Raw genomic sequence first — 17,556 nt, forward strand, 5'->3', positions numbered from 1 at the left:
TGTTCATCCTGTGGTGAGGTATCCATTGTCCAACAACAGTTTTTCATAGATAGCAAATTTGAGCTTAGTTGTTATTGTGGTTCATTAAATATTGGACAGTCTACATTTAAATGTTTATAAGTGAGTAATCTTTGTATTATTTACTAAGATTTAATCTGTGCAATTCATTGTTTATCATTTACATTGTTAGTTTAAACTTGCTCTATGCTACCAGTGCAGCTCTAGTTCCCTGCCAAGAGCTTATGATAACAACATCACTGTGGCAAGGGAAAAATGCCTCTAGGAGGCAGAAACCTTGAAAGGACCAGGCTCCCGGCAGGCAGTCTCCTTCACAACTGATCAGGCCGATTGCAAATGTATATAATACACAGGTAAATAGACTCAAGATACAGAGGAGAGTAAGGGGGGAGAGAAAGTGAGGTGTATGTGAGTGTTATTAAGTAAGTAAATAAGTAAGTAATTATTTTTTATATAGCGCTTTTCCAGACCAGGGTCACAAAGCGCTTAAACAATCAAAACAAAACTCAAAAAATATATACTTAAAAGGTCAAGTTAACACAGAACAACACAGGAGTTCCAGAATAACAAGGAAAAGCCTGCACAAATAAAAGTGTATTAAGATGTTTCTTGAAGGAATCAGTAGATCCATCAAACACAGTGAGAGAGGAAGATCGTTCAGCCCAGCAGTCCCCTGACACCACCTAGCTTGATTAAAAAAAATCCAAACTTCACATGTGTTTCCCAATCCTGAGGCCTGCCGAGAAAGTGCTCCTCCATTCCTGTACAGCAAAGAATGTAACTATTATGGTCATATTGTCAGTAACTGTGTAAATGTGTTTGTCACTTTGTAGACACTCTGTATTTAGACTATCTGCCTCCTGTCTAATGCATCCTGGGAAACCATCCAAGGCCCCACATGACCCTGAGTAATAATAAACGGTCTTTATATAGCACGTTTCTAAAAACAGTTGAGAGAGACGGCACCATCAAACACTTGAACGAGGAATTGCTCAACCACTCCACCTCATTGTGTCCCCAAAAGGATTTGACTCATCACGACCAAGAGTGTCAAGTATTATGCCAGAGTATTGAATTTTTATGGTTGTCAAAAACGTTGGTTCCTTTTTTAATCAAGCCACATGAGAAATCGATATTGTTGTGTGTGGAATCCATTTTTTGAAGTGTCAGTGTTGTGTTTACGTGGTGTTAATTCACAATATTAATATTAGCCTTGTGTTTCGACACCTCTCACTGTTGCCAGACTGGATAAAAACCACCTGAACTACTGTGAGTAGATTATGTTTGTGTATTGCCATGTTGTGTGGTGTCAATCTGAAAATAATCTTATGTTACTGTTTTCATGAACAGTCCTTATAAGGTGCTCTTCATCTGGTAATGCTTCAGAATTGAGCTTGAATTGTCTTGAATTATAACTACAGGATAAAAGGTTTTTACAGGTTCTGGGAAGGGAAGAATTTGATCTAAATATCGGAGTCAGAAACTTTTATTGCCAGTGTTATAAACACAACAAGGGATTTTTTGTGGTGCCAGTTGAGGATAAAATAATGAAATAAAATAGCACAGGTATTGTTGGTCAAGATGCATGTTGATAACAAGTGCGAATAAATGTTACTGTGTTACTCAGTGGAATATAGAAGTCTTAAAAAAAAAAAAAATCACGTTCAAAGCGTAGTTACAATTTCATCCATCTTCAAGTTCTTCAAGTTTGTGACATGTCCAAGACTTTCTTTGAAATTTATGGAGGTGGAAGGTGCACTTTGTCCTGTTATGTCATGAGTTTTGCTTTGACTAGTTTCCTCAAAGAATGATTTGACAATAACCTTCGTCTCCTTATATAAGTGTGAGAACCAGACCCACTCACGCTCAGATTCCTTTCGTCGGCTGCTGCTAAACACCGGAGTACCTCTTGGATTGTCCTGCTCCTGCTGCTCAAAAACAAGCGCTGATGAAAGACAGACAAGGGCAGGAAACGGTGTCTCATGCGCTCCCTGATTGCGGACCACTCTCTGAATGAGTTCTGAAGTCCAGCTAATGAGGAGGGGTGACGCCATAAACCCTTGATTGGATATTTATCAGATCTGACCATGCACTGACCATTACATGCTGTAGATCGGTGACATGATGTCGGGCCTCCTTACTGTTTTTAGGAAAACCTGATGATATATAATATTGATAGTAGTATATATCCCAACTACTTTTGGAACAAGCTGTGAATGTAGTTTAATTAGTCTAGGTAATAAACCAGCATATCAGTTGTAAAAGAAAGTCAGTCGTCTCAGCACCACTAGTCTTCCATCTAGTGGACTAAAACAGCAATTGCATGTTGTAGTTTATCTAATAATAGCCATTTTACTTAGATATACTGTATTTTGGTTAAACAAGGTAAATTACTTAGCTTAATTTTTTTTGATACATACTGTTTTCTTCTGGAATACATCATTTTTACCAGTTTTGTTTTTCTATGCAAGGCTATGTTGGAGCTTGTACTAAATTGCCTATATTGTGGTTTCACACTGGCTGCCAGTTTCAGGATCAACTTTAAAATTCTGGTTCTTACTTCATAACTATTCATGGTCAAGCTCCTCCTTACATCACTGATCTGATCCAGCCTTACACACTCGGTTCGGGCTCTTAGGTCTGTGGATCAGAATCTACTCATGGTTCCACGTACATGGTTCCGGACCAGAGGAGAAAAATCCTTCCAGGCTGTTGCTCCTAAGCTTTGGAACGATTGTCCTCTCCCTTTGTGTTTGATGGACTCTACTGACTCCTTCAAGAAACATCTTAAGACGTTTTTATTTGTTCAGGCTTTTCCTTGATTTTCTGAGACCCCTGTATTTGTCTCAGTGTTGTCTTTACCTTTTAAGCATATATTTTATTGAGTATTGTTTTGATTGTTTAAGTGCTTTGTGACTCTGGTCTGGAAAAGCGCTCTACAAATATAAATTCGGTCAGTCACAGTCGTGATAAAATAAATCTAGATGGAGGTAAACTGCAGATTTAATATTTTTTTATTTGTGTCTTTTTTGTTCAAATTAAAAGCATTTGACAATATCTATGAGTCAACAGAAACGCAAAGTATTGTCACTTATTGTGATGTCAAATCCTTATTTAAACATATGCATGCTCTTAAGTAAGGACTTGTCAAATGTGAAATGCCAGTTCAAGGTAAATATACTTTCTATTTTGAATTTCTAAATATTCTATATATAATTGGGGTTTTTTACACTGAAAAATATGACAAACTCAGTTGTCCTGCAGCGTGTCATCTGCTAGAGCGAGTGCACAGTCAGCATTCTATGTCTATTCATCAGGTACAATGCGACGATGTCAGTCAAGACTCAATCACCTGAGTGCCTTAGAAAGGACACTAGGGGACAATCGAGAGTGACAATCATGTTTTCAGTAGCTCAGAGTGACTGTGCATCACAGTGACGGCTCTCTCTGCATCGAATCTCCTCCGAGCAGCAGCACTGCACCTCTGACGGCAAATCGTGCCTTAGACATGGATGATGCATGAATGTGGGATGTGAGCAATAACCATGCAGGGGTGAAAACATGCAGCGAGAAGATTGAACAGAGTGAAATGGGGTGAAGAGGCGGGGCTCCCCGTAAGGAAGAGAGAGACAGCGGTCAATAAAGGACACTCCAGCTCCTCCCTGTGCTGACAACTTGTGTGTGATGACGAGGGTGTGTAAATTCACCAGCAGCTGAACCAGCGTGGCAGCCTGCCACTGTACCTCTGCCATGGCGCAGCACTACTGCAGAGAATTTGGAAGCCCACAGGATCTGTCCACACGCTGACATTCTGGGTGGAGTGAAGGGAGAGTTCTCCCCCAATATCCCTGCAACAGTGTGCAGATTCACTGAGGTGAGCGAGAGAGCTGAAGATGAGAGCTTTGCAGTTTCTGTAGTTTGGAATGTGGAAGTAGGGGATCACTGAAAGCCCCCTGTCTTGAAACATATCTTGGTGATTACACCAGTTAGTGCCGAAAGTGCAGGGATGGACCGAGGCTGAGTGGATGCCCGACTGTAGGTCTGCGAGACGGCAGTCTGTCCCTCCTCGCCCTGGTCCCCTTCATGCCGTGCTGTGGGCTGGGCCATCGTCGGAGAGCACAGCTTCCTTATGTGAGTAAACATGCTTTCATTGATGATGGCAGCATGCAGATGTTTTTGCACTACTTCAAACTTGACATCCACTTCGCATCTCTCCTAACACCACTGCAGCAATTCATGAATTCATGCATTATCAGAATTAATGCCGTTACACTGATAGTTGGTCTGCAGAACAGCTCATGTTGAATCTGGGCTTCACACAGAGGTTTTTATGCTGTGGTCAGTCCACATTGTTGCTGCATGCTGTGTTGACATTTATAAGGTGGATAAATTAATGGGATCTGACATCTTGTAGCGGAACAATCAGATCAATACTTCATCAAACACTGGTTAACAATCTGATCTAAACGGTTCAAGACACAGTCTTGCATCCTTTCATTCATCTGAGGTGGACTTTGTGGTCTTTCAGTCCACTTCAGTCATACATCGAACAGCCTTCATCACTGCAGATAAAAATCTCCTCATATTTGACCACTAGATGGCCATGGTAAACTGAATTTGATACTGAGGAAGCGTCTCAAATGCATACGTTGTATAAACTTTAAAAACAAACCTGTTATGCGGTGAAAAAATATTAAGTCAAGGTTTTTTTTCAAACATTATATATATTATTTCCTTAAATTCCGCCTTATACTTGTAAACTTCTTATTTCAGTTCTTCTTGTCCCACAAAACATGTAGACAACAAATCCTCATACAATTATTTAAGTTAAAAGTGGTTTCTGAAACATAAACTTATTAAAATGCTTTCTAAATAGAAAAAAAAAATCTTCAGCCTCTGTATTTATTATTTGAATTACATTTTCAAGCCCAGCTTTGAAGTCATGGAGATCAGCAACTAGAGGTATTGGTGTCACTGACTGCCGTGCAAAGTCATATTATTGACGCAACATAACAAGTTTCCTAATGTTTTATTCCAGATGTTCATGCTTCAGGGTATCATAGAAGAATGAATCCCCCCACATCCCGGTGCTGGTGTGAACACAACAGGTTTCTGGTCCAGTGATCAGAACCTTTATGTCTTCTGCAGGAGTTCTCTCCATGTTAGTGTAACCCATTATAGTTAGCAAATTCAAACTTGTCAGTTTATTTCTACCCAATTCCAGCCCTCGGCCACTCTGAGCTTTTTGTTTCTTGTGAGTTTCTGTCTCTTCTAGAGCAGAGTGAAATACTTAAATCTTGGCAGGTATTTAATGGCGCTATGGAGTGGAACATTGGGGTACAGAGTTACTTAAAATAACTTTTTTAAATAGACAAATGATTATTGAAACATTTCAGGGACATTTGATATTTGGTGAATTTGTGAATGATCAGTGTCAAGACAGCATAAAGTAAAGTGTTTGTTTGGACCAGAAAATGAATAATGCGGATATCATTTTTTTTTTCTTTTCGAAATTATCAAATGATGTTTTAATTCATCCAAAATAAATGTTCTTAAATGTTTCCATCTGAAAATGCTCAGTAGAGAAGGGGTCAGATATTGTCCACCCAATTCTTGCAAAAGAAAAGATGAACTCTTCCACTGATTCTAATTAAATGGATTAAATGTGTGTCTGCAGCCAGCTGGACCAACATTCACAGGACAAGCCAGTAAGCTTTAATTTAACTGATGAGTGGATTTGTTCGGAGCCAGCTGTTGATACTCAATGTTTCCCTCTCTTACGCCTCATGTGTAAGGTGCACATGACATCGACCTGTTCTCTGACACGAACACTAGCCACAGTGTTCAGCCACAATTAGAAAAGAAAATAGACCCTGTAAAAAACAACCCTGGTAAGAGCCAAGCTGCTTCCTGTTCCTCCGTTTTTATTTTTACGTCTGCATGGAGACGGGGCATCATTCCGTTCAAGAAGGAATGTGGAGCATGACGTTCCTGCTGGATGGGACTGAACTAAGGAGGCAGACTTCTTGTCATGGAAACTCTTAATCAATAACAGGAGGCCCATCTACAAATACAATTTTTATTTTTTTGCATTATTATACAGATGAAAAAAAATTGTATGAATAATGTAGGAAATTATATTAGATTTCAGCCTATTTATTATTTTTGGTGGAAATTTGATGCCTGTATAATGTTAATGAAGGTTGATCCTGAAAAAAACATGAACGTCAAAATTATCTTCTATTTGACACTATTCACATTATATTTGATTATAAGTCCATTTAAAACTGACCTGATGTTGTGACTAAGAATATTTGTTGTTGTTGTTGTAACATACTGTTTTTCCGTGCTTAAGGATCACCTGACTTTATTTTTTCACATCAATCTTTCCTGGCAAAACATATTGATATTGTATGATTTGAAACTGTGTTTGTTTGGATTAATATATTGGTTTTCCCATTTTTTGTTAAAATATTGTATTTGTATGCTGTCATTCATTTAATTTCCATTTGCTATGGTGACTTATCTTTTTTTCATTGGCAACCCAACCTTTCCAGTGTTTTATGTTCCAAAATATTTGTGGCTAAGAAAACAATGTCCACACGACTCTTATTCTCTTTATGTAGATGATTAAGATGAAGATTCAGAATTGTTTGTGTCATAAAATGAGCTTTAAAAAAAAAAATCCTTTATAGATGATTACATTTTTGAGTCGAGAATGAGAAGTATTTTTCGAAACACAATAGAGATAGTACAGTAATGGCTCAGGATCAACATAGTCTTTAGTAGATGATATAAAAGACAAGTCCAGGTGCTGTTGTTTCAATATAGAACACAGAATTCAGTTGTTGAGATCAATCTAGTTCCCGGTGAGTACAAGCATAAACTAACGTAAGAACTAATTCAGGTGAACACAATACTTTTCTGAGAAATTACTGCGTATCTGTGTTTGTGTGAGCTAATCTCTGGCTAAAGTACATATGGCATTCCCAGTTTTCCAGGCTTTGGGACGCACGCCCGGAGAGGAAGTGTCTGGCCAATGCTGAGCAGACTGGTGCAGGGTTCCTTTGGCAGCAGTCACTGGACTTTCACTTTTCCGGGGAATGTGGAAATGTCCTGAAATGGAGCGGCTAATTAGCACCAGAGGCTTTTAGGAATGTCTTGGATTTAGGTGGACTTTTACTGGATTTACATAATCCTCCACTTCAATCATAGACTGGAAAGTGTGATTTATATCAGAGAGAGCCAATGTAGAGTATCGCTTGACTGGAAACAATGATGTCAGAAAATGTTTGTGCAGATGGTTCCGACTGAATAAAGTTCAGATTCAACTGGACTTGGAGTCTGGAAAAAAAGACCACCTGACGTAAATCTTGAATGAGAAGAACCAGGTCTTCCAAAATTAAGTAAAGTAAGTCTGTCTTTAATTTCGGAAGAGCTATAAAGCAAGCCTCATCCTTTCAACCAGTCAAAGCCAAAGATAAAACTGTGACATTTTCAGTCTCTAGTTTCTCAGTCTGCTAGGAGTTGGTTTAGCTTTAGGGACTCTGGAATGTAGCAGAGTTCAAGTGACTGGTGGGGCAGTGGTCAAGACGGTGCTATAAACCATCAAGTTTCAGTGAGACAGGAACATTATTGAATCATGGGAGTATTTCAATGCATTTGATTTCATACTATGTGCGTTTCTTACTATATATTTCTGACATTGGCCAGTTAACAAACATCTAAAACGGGGTCAAATATATAATATAGAGAACTAAAACTATGTCATCAATAGCCTCTGATGCATTTGTATGAAGAATCAATAGTTGTTTTACTACCACCTGCTTCAGGCTCATGAAGTAATTTGTTCATTCTGCAGACTGTAAGTCTGTTCCCTCCCTCAACACATCATTATGCTCCGGGTTGAATGCAGCTGCTCTATAAGTGCTTTCCTCTATTTTGTTAAACCGACAATCTACTTGGTAATTTGATTTATTTGGCTGCAGATGAGAAAATACTGCACACACTGTTAACTTAACTGATGCTTTTCATTAAAGCCTCATTTAATACAACTCTTGACTGCCTTCATTTCACACCTCTGCAAAGACTTGAACACAATACAAGTGACGCATTCGTGATGGTGTACCAAACACCTGCTTCTTCACCTCACAGAAGACCAAAATGAATGGCACATTAGTGGCTCCAAATCTGCCGGAAAATGAGTTCATGTCGTGATGGTGCCACAATAGTGTGCAGGCGTCGTGAAGTGGCAGGACTCGAAAGCTTGAACAGAGAATCACTTAAAGCTGAAGCAGATGTTCTTGCAGGCTAATTGGCAGCTAAAGGGAGGAAGACAACCGAGTTCTCCGGAGGAGGGCGTCTGGCCCGTATGGAAGTACGCAATTAATTCAAGCAACACACATAAAAGTTGGATCATAACAGGGCAGAAATAACTCATTCTGGATCAAAAAGGTGTATATAAGCGCATATATAAACCAGTAGTATCGTAAAAAAAACATAAGGAAGTGCCCACATAAAATAAATCTTTTGTTCATAACCTTTACATGCTTTATTGAACGACAAAATGTCAGATCCAACTGACATATTCATACGTAGCTTGTTTTCAAGATGAGTAAATGCGCTGGCAATTTTGTGTGTTTTTGTTTTCTTTGACTTGAGTCATACCCTACCAGATGCTGAACTCTGGATCTTTGGCCCAATTCTGTTTGAGCGCAGCCACTAAAATTAACAAAGGTTGCTGCAAAACAACTTTTAGATCACTTGCGTGTAATCCAAACGGACTGGTGTAAACAGAGTGCGGAGAGGTGGTGGCAGAGAGAGGAAGTGTGTCTCGGTACAGAGAGGTGCCATAACGACCGTTACTAACCCGGCAAGAGGACACGTCCCCACAGAGATGGACATAGAAACAGAACTTGTCAGGAAAGTGAGGCGTTCAATTCTCTTCAGGCTGCGGCTTGTTGGTAGATTCAGAGTGAGACCTGACCTGCTGTTTTAGTGAAGATCCTTTCTCCTCCTGGGAATCATCCCAACGCTTCTATAAGCTCACCCTCGGGACCCGGCCACAAAGATCTGCTGCATGATTGGGCGCGGGCAGAGGCTCAGCAAGGCGGGGTTAAACCTGCTGTGATGTTTCATATTCATACTCACGCATGAATACATAATCAGTCCATCAGGTCACTGAGTCCTGTCGGGAGGAAAACTCTGGCGCTGGGATGGATATTGCTCCTGACATTTCTTGACTTTGGACCACTGTCAGAACTTCTTCCTAAGTCTGACCAGACTCTTCTTCCGATGCTGGACTTGGCAGATGAACTGGCTGATTGGGCTGTCAAGCTTATGACTTGCTACAGGGCAACACTTTGGACATCCTTTCTAAACTCACCAAGACCTGCTGAGGGTTGAGACCTACTGAGGAGGGGGGCTCCTCACTCTCTGTCTCTATGGATGTTGCCTGTCCACTGTCGCTACCATGAAACACACCAAGAACAAAAATGTCTCGTGGGTAAGTGTTGTGCCTCAAACTTTGCTAACAACTCATCAGAGCTGACGTAACCCTGATGGTGACATCACCTCTTTTGTCAGATCATAGAGGACGATGGCAGTATTTCCTTTTTTTCAAATTTTCACTTTTCTTGTTTGGTGGAATATCCTAATCAGGGCTTAGTGGTTTTTTCTTTTATATAACAACAAACTACTTTATTTCCTCTTGTAGCTCCAAATTATTTGTAAAATCAGATGAAAATATTTTGACGCATGAAAGACACAAGACGACGCTATATGTCAACAGCAATATATCAAGCGACCTATCAGTGTTCACTGTGAGGTTTGTATGAGTTTGACATCTGACTCTTTGCCAGTGCTGGCGGATCAAGGGAGATTAGCGTGACAGTGGCTTTGCGAGGATGAAATCAGCTACTTCCCAGCTGTGGGTGGGGGCTGGGGAAGGGTGGAGTTGGACTTTTACTACGAGTCTGCCTCCCATTTATTTAGTTATTTTTTCTACCCTGCATAGTGCTTTATTAGGTAAACTGTGTGCAAAATATTCTACTTTTAACCTTTTGCCAATGGCAGGTCCATCCTTTATATGCTCATTCATTACGCTGCTATAAAATCATCACTTTGTGGAGGGTATCCTATCTTTACTCTGCTAAAGTGATTGTTCAACCAACATTCAAATTTCTAATTTTCTCCTCACCCTCATTTTACCCAAAGGTTGTGATTATTTTCAGAGTATTCCGTTCCTTTTAAGAGTTATAGACAAAAATGTATCTTCATTTTAATGTAACAGCTGGAGCTACATTTTCGTCTTCGTCATCTTCGTCCAAAAGACACACTTAAAACATCCAAATTCCCTTCGTGGTGTTTGGCTGTAAAGAAAATCTTGTATTGAAGCCTCGCCACGATTATTTGAAGCAGTATTTCTCAGTATCTCAGCACCTGCTTAAAGTCTCATTCAAACACATTGCAAGGGTCAAGATTTTTGGCCCCAGTGCCTCAATTTTTTACAAAAGTGGTCTAACAGTTATATTTGAATTTCAGAAATGATTTAAATTAAAACCGAGTAAAGAAAGTTAAATAATGATTTCACCTGTGTACTTATTTTTAGATGGATGTGTTTGCATTGTATTTGTACAAACAATAGATCAATTTAAAGGTGTCTAATATATACAAACATGTTTCATGGACAAATCCCCTTAAACAAGAACCAATGTTCACCAACTTTTAGATTCTACACGGGCACAAGTTCATAAATAGTCTGATTTCCTCCGGAGGGAAAAGCTGCTCCACTTCTCCTTAAACTGGCCATATGGCACATATGTCATGCTGCTGCCGCCATCCTCACCCTGAACCTGATGTGCATGCAGAGATGGAGAATATCTCGTGTTTAAAATACTTATAGAGTAGAGTATTATAAGCTTTTTAATAGCAACCGATAATTCTCCTTAAGAAGACGTTGCTTATTTCAATTAGATGATATATTTTCTAGTTAGTCTAAGTTTGAATTAATTTGGTGCTATAAGTTGTCAAAATAATGTTTTATGTTTATCCCTGTTAATACAGAAAACAACAAATGTTTTATTAAATATAGTGAATTAGTATAAACACTCATTTACAGTCAGTAATGGCTGTGAATAAGTGTTGTATTTGGAGTGGGTTTTTACCAGACAAAGTTTTCAGGCTAATAGATTGATCCAGCCTCACGTTTCTGTTACACATACCAGATCCGGTATTTTCTTTTTTGGCTTTGATCCCTGTTGCATTTCTACCCTGTCCAATCCTTGGTCGGATGAATCCGAGTCTCATATATGTCTCTTTTTCATGCTACATCTCAGGTTGTGAACCAGGTATGTTATTGAGAATCCAATAAACCAAATGGCCAAGAGTTGAATATTATAATCAGAGATGTGGTCATCATCAGCGTACAGATTAAGGTCCAGATGGAGCGGCTACTGACTGTCTGGACGTAAAGCTGCAGGAGGTCACATGGTCTGTGACAGTGAATAGTGTCGTAACTGCTACATTAGACTAACCACGGGGAAAGAAAAATGTTTTAAATGTTGTCATGTAGCTGTTAACAGATGTTTCCAAGCCAGAGTTGTACGTGAAAGTTTAATTTCTATGCTGCATGAAAATGCCGAAACTGTGCAGCTTAAACACTGCGTGTCTACGAGAGCACGTTCTCACGCCAGTGTGGGTGATCCGCCAGCTTCTCTCCACATGTCGCATGACATTTGCAGTGAAAGTGCTCTTCAGGATGGTCACATCTAGTTTCTAGTCCTTCCGATGTCACCCCCCCTGCCGTGGTTGTGTTTTACAGAAACTTGCCTGGCAGCGTGAAAGTCAGTGTTTATCCCTTTTATTCTGTGTCGCTGGCACTCTTGGGTCATGGTCCGCTAAACAAAACCTGGGGATTTAAATAATTCATTACAGTGGCAGTGGAGAGTACGAGCCTCACAGGTGTCGTGGGAGGACGAGCATGCCTAAGAAGCCAAAGGTAAAACAAAACAGACAAACTGTTGTTATTGTTCTTTGTTAATTGCTCCTTGTCACCTCGTGGTAGACAGTTTAGTGGTTTGTTTTGGACATTTTTACAAGTTAAGTCTTGTCGAAGATGATAGTCTTGACTCAGTTATCTTGTGCCTACCACCATCTGGACCCACTTCCACTGTGAATAAGATCTGAGTGTGGTTTCTTTTATGTATTCGATTTACTTTTATTTGGTTGAATGACTTCAAGGCTCGGGAGGTGAAAGACGATCTGCCGGCTGGTTCATCTTTCACTAATCCTTCAGCACGTCTGCTGGGAAGACATTGTTCCTGAGCTTGGCTGTTGTTCATGTTATTCATTTCATGGTGAAGGTGTTCTTGTTTGTCTAGACCCGACCCACATCTTGATGGGAAATAAAGTTGATTTTCAATGATTTAGCGTTACATTTTACATGGGTTTACAAATAGTACCATCAATTTCTCGCTAAAATTTGAGTCATACAGATTGTTTGTTTATTTTCTGTTTCTGTTTTCTGTATGTTGTATAGTTATTCATGCAACCAAATCAAATTATATACAATGTGCTGCTTTGACAGAGACATGTAGAGCTGTCTTTTCCCCCAAGTGTTGGAGTCCTCAACATAAACTTCTAGGAGGACTTAAGATATAATCATGTTCAGCTAAAAGAGATGGACTAAATTAAAGGATGACATCTTGTTTACCATAACCACACCCACTCTGATGTAATTGGTCAAAAATCAGAGTTTGTCACCGCGTGTCATCAATCCACCTGCAAGGGACTCATTGTATAAACAAAGCAGGCTGTGATTACATCTGGCTGAAGGAGTAGTGAAGCCATTATTACGTCATAATGGTCTCCGCTCTCGTAACCTCTCGTTCGCCAAGATTTCAGACGGGGGAGATCTTTATAAAGTAATAACCCTAAAAACATGGTCATGATGAGAGACTTACTGTGTGTATCCCTGTGATTGACTGTTTTGGTCACTATTTGTGGACTGAGAGGTTTATCTTCTCGGTCTGTGTGGGACAGTCGAGGGGGTTGACGTGCCCACAACGCGTGAAGCCAGTGAGTTATCAGCCACCACACACACACTACCAACCCACTGTTGTGCACTTCAGCGCTTCGGCTGAAGTGTGAGTTGTGCGTTAACCCCGAAATCATGATCTTTATTCCCATGGGACTGCTGGACAAATTCTCTCCACAAGCTCTTTACATCAATGGAGGGGTGAGCAATAGTATACATTTTAAGATTTTTATCTGATTAACAGTATTTCTTAAAATATGTTTCAATGAATGTTTCCTGTTTCTCTTTGGTGACTAACTGACAAAATGCCCTTTGGTGTCATGCAGTGAACAGCTGGCTCTTATCTAACACTTCTTACCTCTTTTAAATGTTCCTTGGGCTTATGGGGCAGATAGTCACCTTCAATGTGTTCTAGCTTGGTGAGGTAGGTTTTTTCATCCTCTTAAAAAGAAGATTTTTCATTTCCAATTTTTAAAAATGGTCCATCTAACGTTGTCTTAAATATTTAAACTAATTATGTACATTCAGATACACCGATTATATAATCCATTCGATTATGAATTGTTGCATGTTTGATATAGCGGAAGAAGTTTAAGGGCACTTATCTTAACTGTGGCGTGTGCTCATGTAAATGCTCTTGTGCGTTTAGTGATATACTGAAACTTTTTCCCACTGTGTTTGTCCTTTTATTTAAAAGTATACATTTGTTACTGACAGAGCTGGCTAATATTTTTCAATGTTGGATGGACCAAAACAAATATTATACTTTTGCAAGGTTATCAACTTTCTATTTAATAGTTTTTCTGTTTAACTTGCATTGTCCGGTGTCAGAACCAATTCCAATGGTTTACAAATTATGTGAAAAACATCTTCTGACTTTGTATAACTGACTGTGAATCTGGATTAATAGTCCGGTGGAACTCTGTTTAAATTGTAGCCCTTTGTAGTGGAACAAGGTGACCTTTTAGCCATGTCTTGATCCTGAAAGCAACAATTGTTGACACGTGGGGAAGTTTAATTGATTTCCTCTTGCGGTACCAATTACTAAGTGCTGGTTTTGTTAGCAGCGCTGGCTGACCTGTCAGTGTGAATGGCTGCTGACGTCACTGCACATGTTTTCCAATCGATAAGCCAGAGGCACCACAGGCACTCGCTCTACAAATCGATGTCTCTAATCTGGACACATTCAGACCTGCTGCCCATTTGCAGCATATTGTTGGCAATGAAGTAAGTCACATAGCTGTAGTATTAGAAAAGAGTAAACTTCTTAGTATTACCAAAAATCAAGTTGTATATGTATATTTTTTTCTATTCACACCTTTTTACTTCAGTTTCACAGGACAAACCATTGTCATTCAAACAGCAATGTGGATATTGGAATTACATTAGAAGTGCATTGGAAAAGTATGTTGTATATTTTTTAGAACACATGCATACGAATAAGATGCATTCTAGTATTTCTTTGTATATTTTTACCTATGTGAATTAGTAGTTTATTTGTAGCCTGCCACTACCTGTACCAGTTCAATCTGGTATAAGACAATAGCAGACCATTAAATCACTGATTCTCATTTGGCACGGAAGGATTCTGTTCTGTTACCTTTTATTTACTCAACTATTTTGTTAGGTAACCGGGGCATTCCAATTAAATAAGAAAGGCGTTCCTCTCAAAATAGATGCAAGTTTAATATCATTCATAAAATTGAAAACAGTTGATTTTGTTTGGTATTTAAGTCTAAATGTTGAGCTTTGAAGCTGCTTATAATGTCATGGTTGATTCTAAGTAGTATCATTTGAGTAGATAAATAATAAAATGTTGGATACTTTGTCACTTATGCTTTGTGAGACGATAAATACATGCAAATTGTTAATCATAGAATGATATTATCGGGGCACAGACACCAGCTCTCACTTCTGAGTCGAGAGTCATCAGGCTCAGCAGGAAGAGCTTCGTTCCCCAGGGCTTGAACTTTAATTAGAGTCTGACTTTCAGCTTCATTCACTTTTAATTCATGAAGACGGTGAAACCAACGAGAAGCAAAAAAAAAGGGTATGATTGGAAGAACCATTGTTTTAAGTTGTTCTTATCAAAACCAACAATTGAATTACTTAAAAATAACCATTTCTTTGACTGTTTAAACATCAAAAACGTGTTAAGCAAGATTGTGTATTTTTTTTCAATAAGCCATTATCCATTTTCATTAGAAATAAAGAGGCTCCCATTTCTCATCAGTTGTGTCTGTATGTTGCAGATAAAGAGATGATGAGAGAAATAAAGTGATTTGCGACTAAATAAATGTAGCAAGAACAAACAGTGAATATTGAAATTGAAGGTAACCAGTAGTACCTTTACATCCATCGCAAAGTGTGTTCTACGGAGGTAGTGTTACTACAGTTCCTCACGTGCCACGCACACGAACAAGACTATAATCCTCAGATACGGGTTAACTCAGATGAAACACAATATAATCTAGGATTTAGGATGGTCTGTCCAGAAAACATTTTCTCGCTCTGAAAAAATACAAATCTGGGCTTTAAAGGGATGAGTGATGCTGTCAGGTTGTAGTACCGGACGTGTGCATTTATTGCTCTGTTGTCCTACCTGCTGCCATAGTGGTCTTTAGAGATAGAAGTTTTCCTTTTACTGATAATGACAATCATTCTTTTATACAGACTATAGAAAATACATAAAAGCTGTACCTTTTTGCTAGAATAAAATTGTATCTTTATTTACTAAGGTATTTTTTGCCTAATATCATGCATTTATGACCTTGGAAATGGTCTGTTAACATCTTCATTTATTTCCCTACCCTTAAATTTAGCTTTTTGACAGACGTTTAATGTAATGTAATTGTGTGTAAATTGTAACATTTCCATTTTATACATTATAAAAACACATTTAAAAGAAGAAATAAGTTTAAAAAAAACAATAATCATGAAGTTATATATTATTAAAATTACATTAGCACATGCAATTAGGGCTGGGTATCTAAAATATCATCAATTCTATCAAAAAAGATTAAATTACACATTGTGCTAATCTTGAGTTTAATTCTTCAACTTTTGTAAATTTCTGCTCCAAGCTGTTCTGTTACAAAAAATAATGTACTGTATAAAAAGTTATAAATGTATAGATTTCTTAAACAAAATACATATTTATTAAAGCTGCTTTCATGGAATTGATCCAGTCTATGCTGGTCTAAAGAAAACTGAAGGATGAGAGGATCATTATTTCTTGGAGTATTCTAATGAAACCATGAAGGCCTTCAGTCATTCTTTGACTCATATGTTGTTGTTGTTATCATCAAGGTCATGACTAACCCTCTGACCACGAAGAAATGAATGAATGTCTCAGAGGTGAATGTGCAACGTTACAGTAACCACTTGGCTGTGTTATACAGATGCATACCAGCTGCATCACACCAGTGCTGCCTGCTAATGGACACATGTCACTCCATTGGTTCACTGACTTTTATATTAGAAATGAAAGAGTTCACTAGCCGGCGCCAGGGTTCGTAAACGGTGTCACTTGTAATATAAACATAGGGTAAAGCCGGCTCAAGTTTCATTGACTTTAGATGGTTGAGTATGAGGAGGATTGTGTTGTCAAGATAATGACTTCCTGTAACTCCTGTCTCATACAACATGTGTCGAGACGAGTCGCCGAGATTCAATCCTCGCCTCAGAACCCCTTTCATGGCAAAGTGGAACACATGTAAACTTCCGAGATCACACACTCTTCAACAGACATGAAAAGCCTCTGCAGCTGCTTTTGGTGCTTTCTGGAATTTCTAGTTCAACCCTGTTGGCCAGAGATTGTACTTCCTAACTGTGTGTGTGTGTGTGTGTGTGTGTGTGTGTGTGTGTGTGTGTGGGTGTGTGTGTGTGTGTGTGTGTGTGTGTGTGTGTGTGTGTGTGTGTGTGTGTGTGTGTGTGTGTGTGTGTGTGTGTGTGTGTGTGTGTGTGTGTGTGTGTGAGGCAGCGAGAGAGTCTGTGGGAGGGGTGAAGGAGGTAGGGGGGTTTGTTTTTTGGGGGCAGGAGGACGGTTGTGGAGTGAAGGAGTGTTTTCCCAGCGTGGGAAAGACGATTGGCTTTTCTTTGCCTCTCCGGAAGAAAAGTAGGCCAGAGAGAAGGTTAAAGTCCTCAAGTCTGACTTGAGTTGGCAAGAGGGACAAATCTACTCCTCGGCGGAGGAGAGATTTGTGGAAGTGAAGGCATCTGGGTGGTAGAGGTTCCTGTACTCTGGGCGGAGATGGGCAGCAGCTGAGGATATTTGCTACGAGCCGGACAGAACAGCAAAGTCTGTTCGAAAAGAAATGTTTTACTCTGGCAGTGAGGAGTCAGATTTGGTAAGTTTCAGCAATCATGCTTCAACTTTGTCAGACTTTTTGGAGCCTGTTTGTAACTCAAACTGGACAAAGAGTGAGCAAGCAGGGAGGTTATTGCTGCAGATTTAAATGTGACTAATCATGCAGTTCCTAATGAAAGTTTATAAGTTGACT

General features: G+C 39.2%; 1 protein-coding gene across 6 annotated transcripts in view; it reads left to right on the top strand.

Annotated features, from left to right (window-relative positions):
* Window positions 1–17,556, top strand: part of cacnb2a (calcium channel, voltage-dependent, beta 2a) — a 48,390-nt gene that overhangs the window by 4,747 nt on the left and 26,087 nt on the right. The window contains exon 1 of one of the 6 annotated variants that reach the window (XM_087789844.1): window positions 9,458–9,523. The exons of 2 other annotated variants lie outside the window; for them this stretch is intronic. In XM_087789844.1, the coding sequence (XP_087645970.1) occupies window positions 9,491–9,523 (33 nt within the window). In that variant the 5' untranslated portion in view covers window positions 9,458–9,490. Of the gene's footprint in view, window positions 1–9,457; window positions 9,524–11,831; window positions 12,017–13,192; window positions 13,256–17,047; window positions 17,404–17,556 lie in introns of those variants that run through there. 3 more of the 6 variants (XM_087789846.1, XM_087789842.1, XM_087789843.1) reach the window with 3 other exon arrangements.

This window comes from Callionymus lyra, chromosome 4 (genome assembly GCF_982586985.1).
Source record: "Callionymus lyra chromosome 4, fCalLyr1.hap1.1, whole genome shotgun sequence".
Taxonomy (NCBI): domain Eukaryota; kingdom Metazoa; phylum Chordata; class Actinopteri; order Syngnathiformes; family Callionymidae; genus Callionymus; species Callionymus lyra.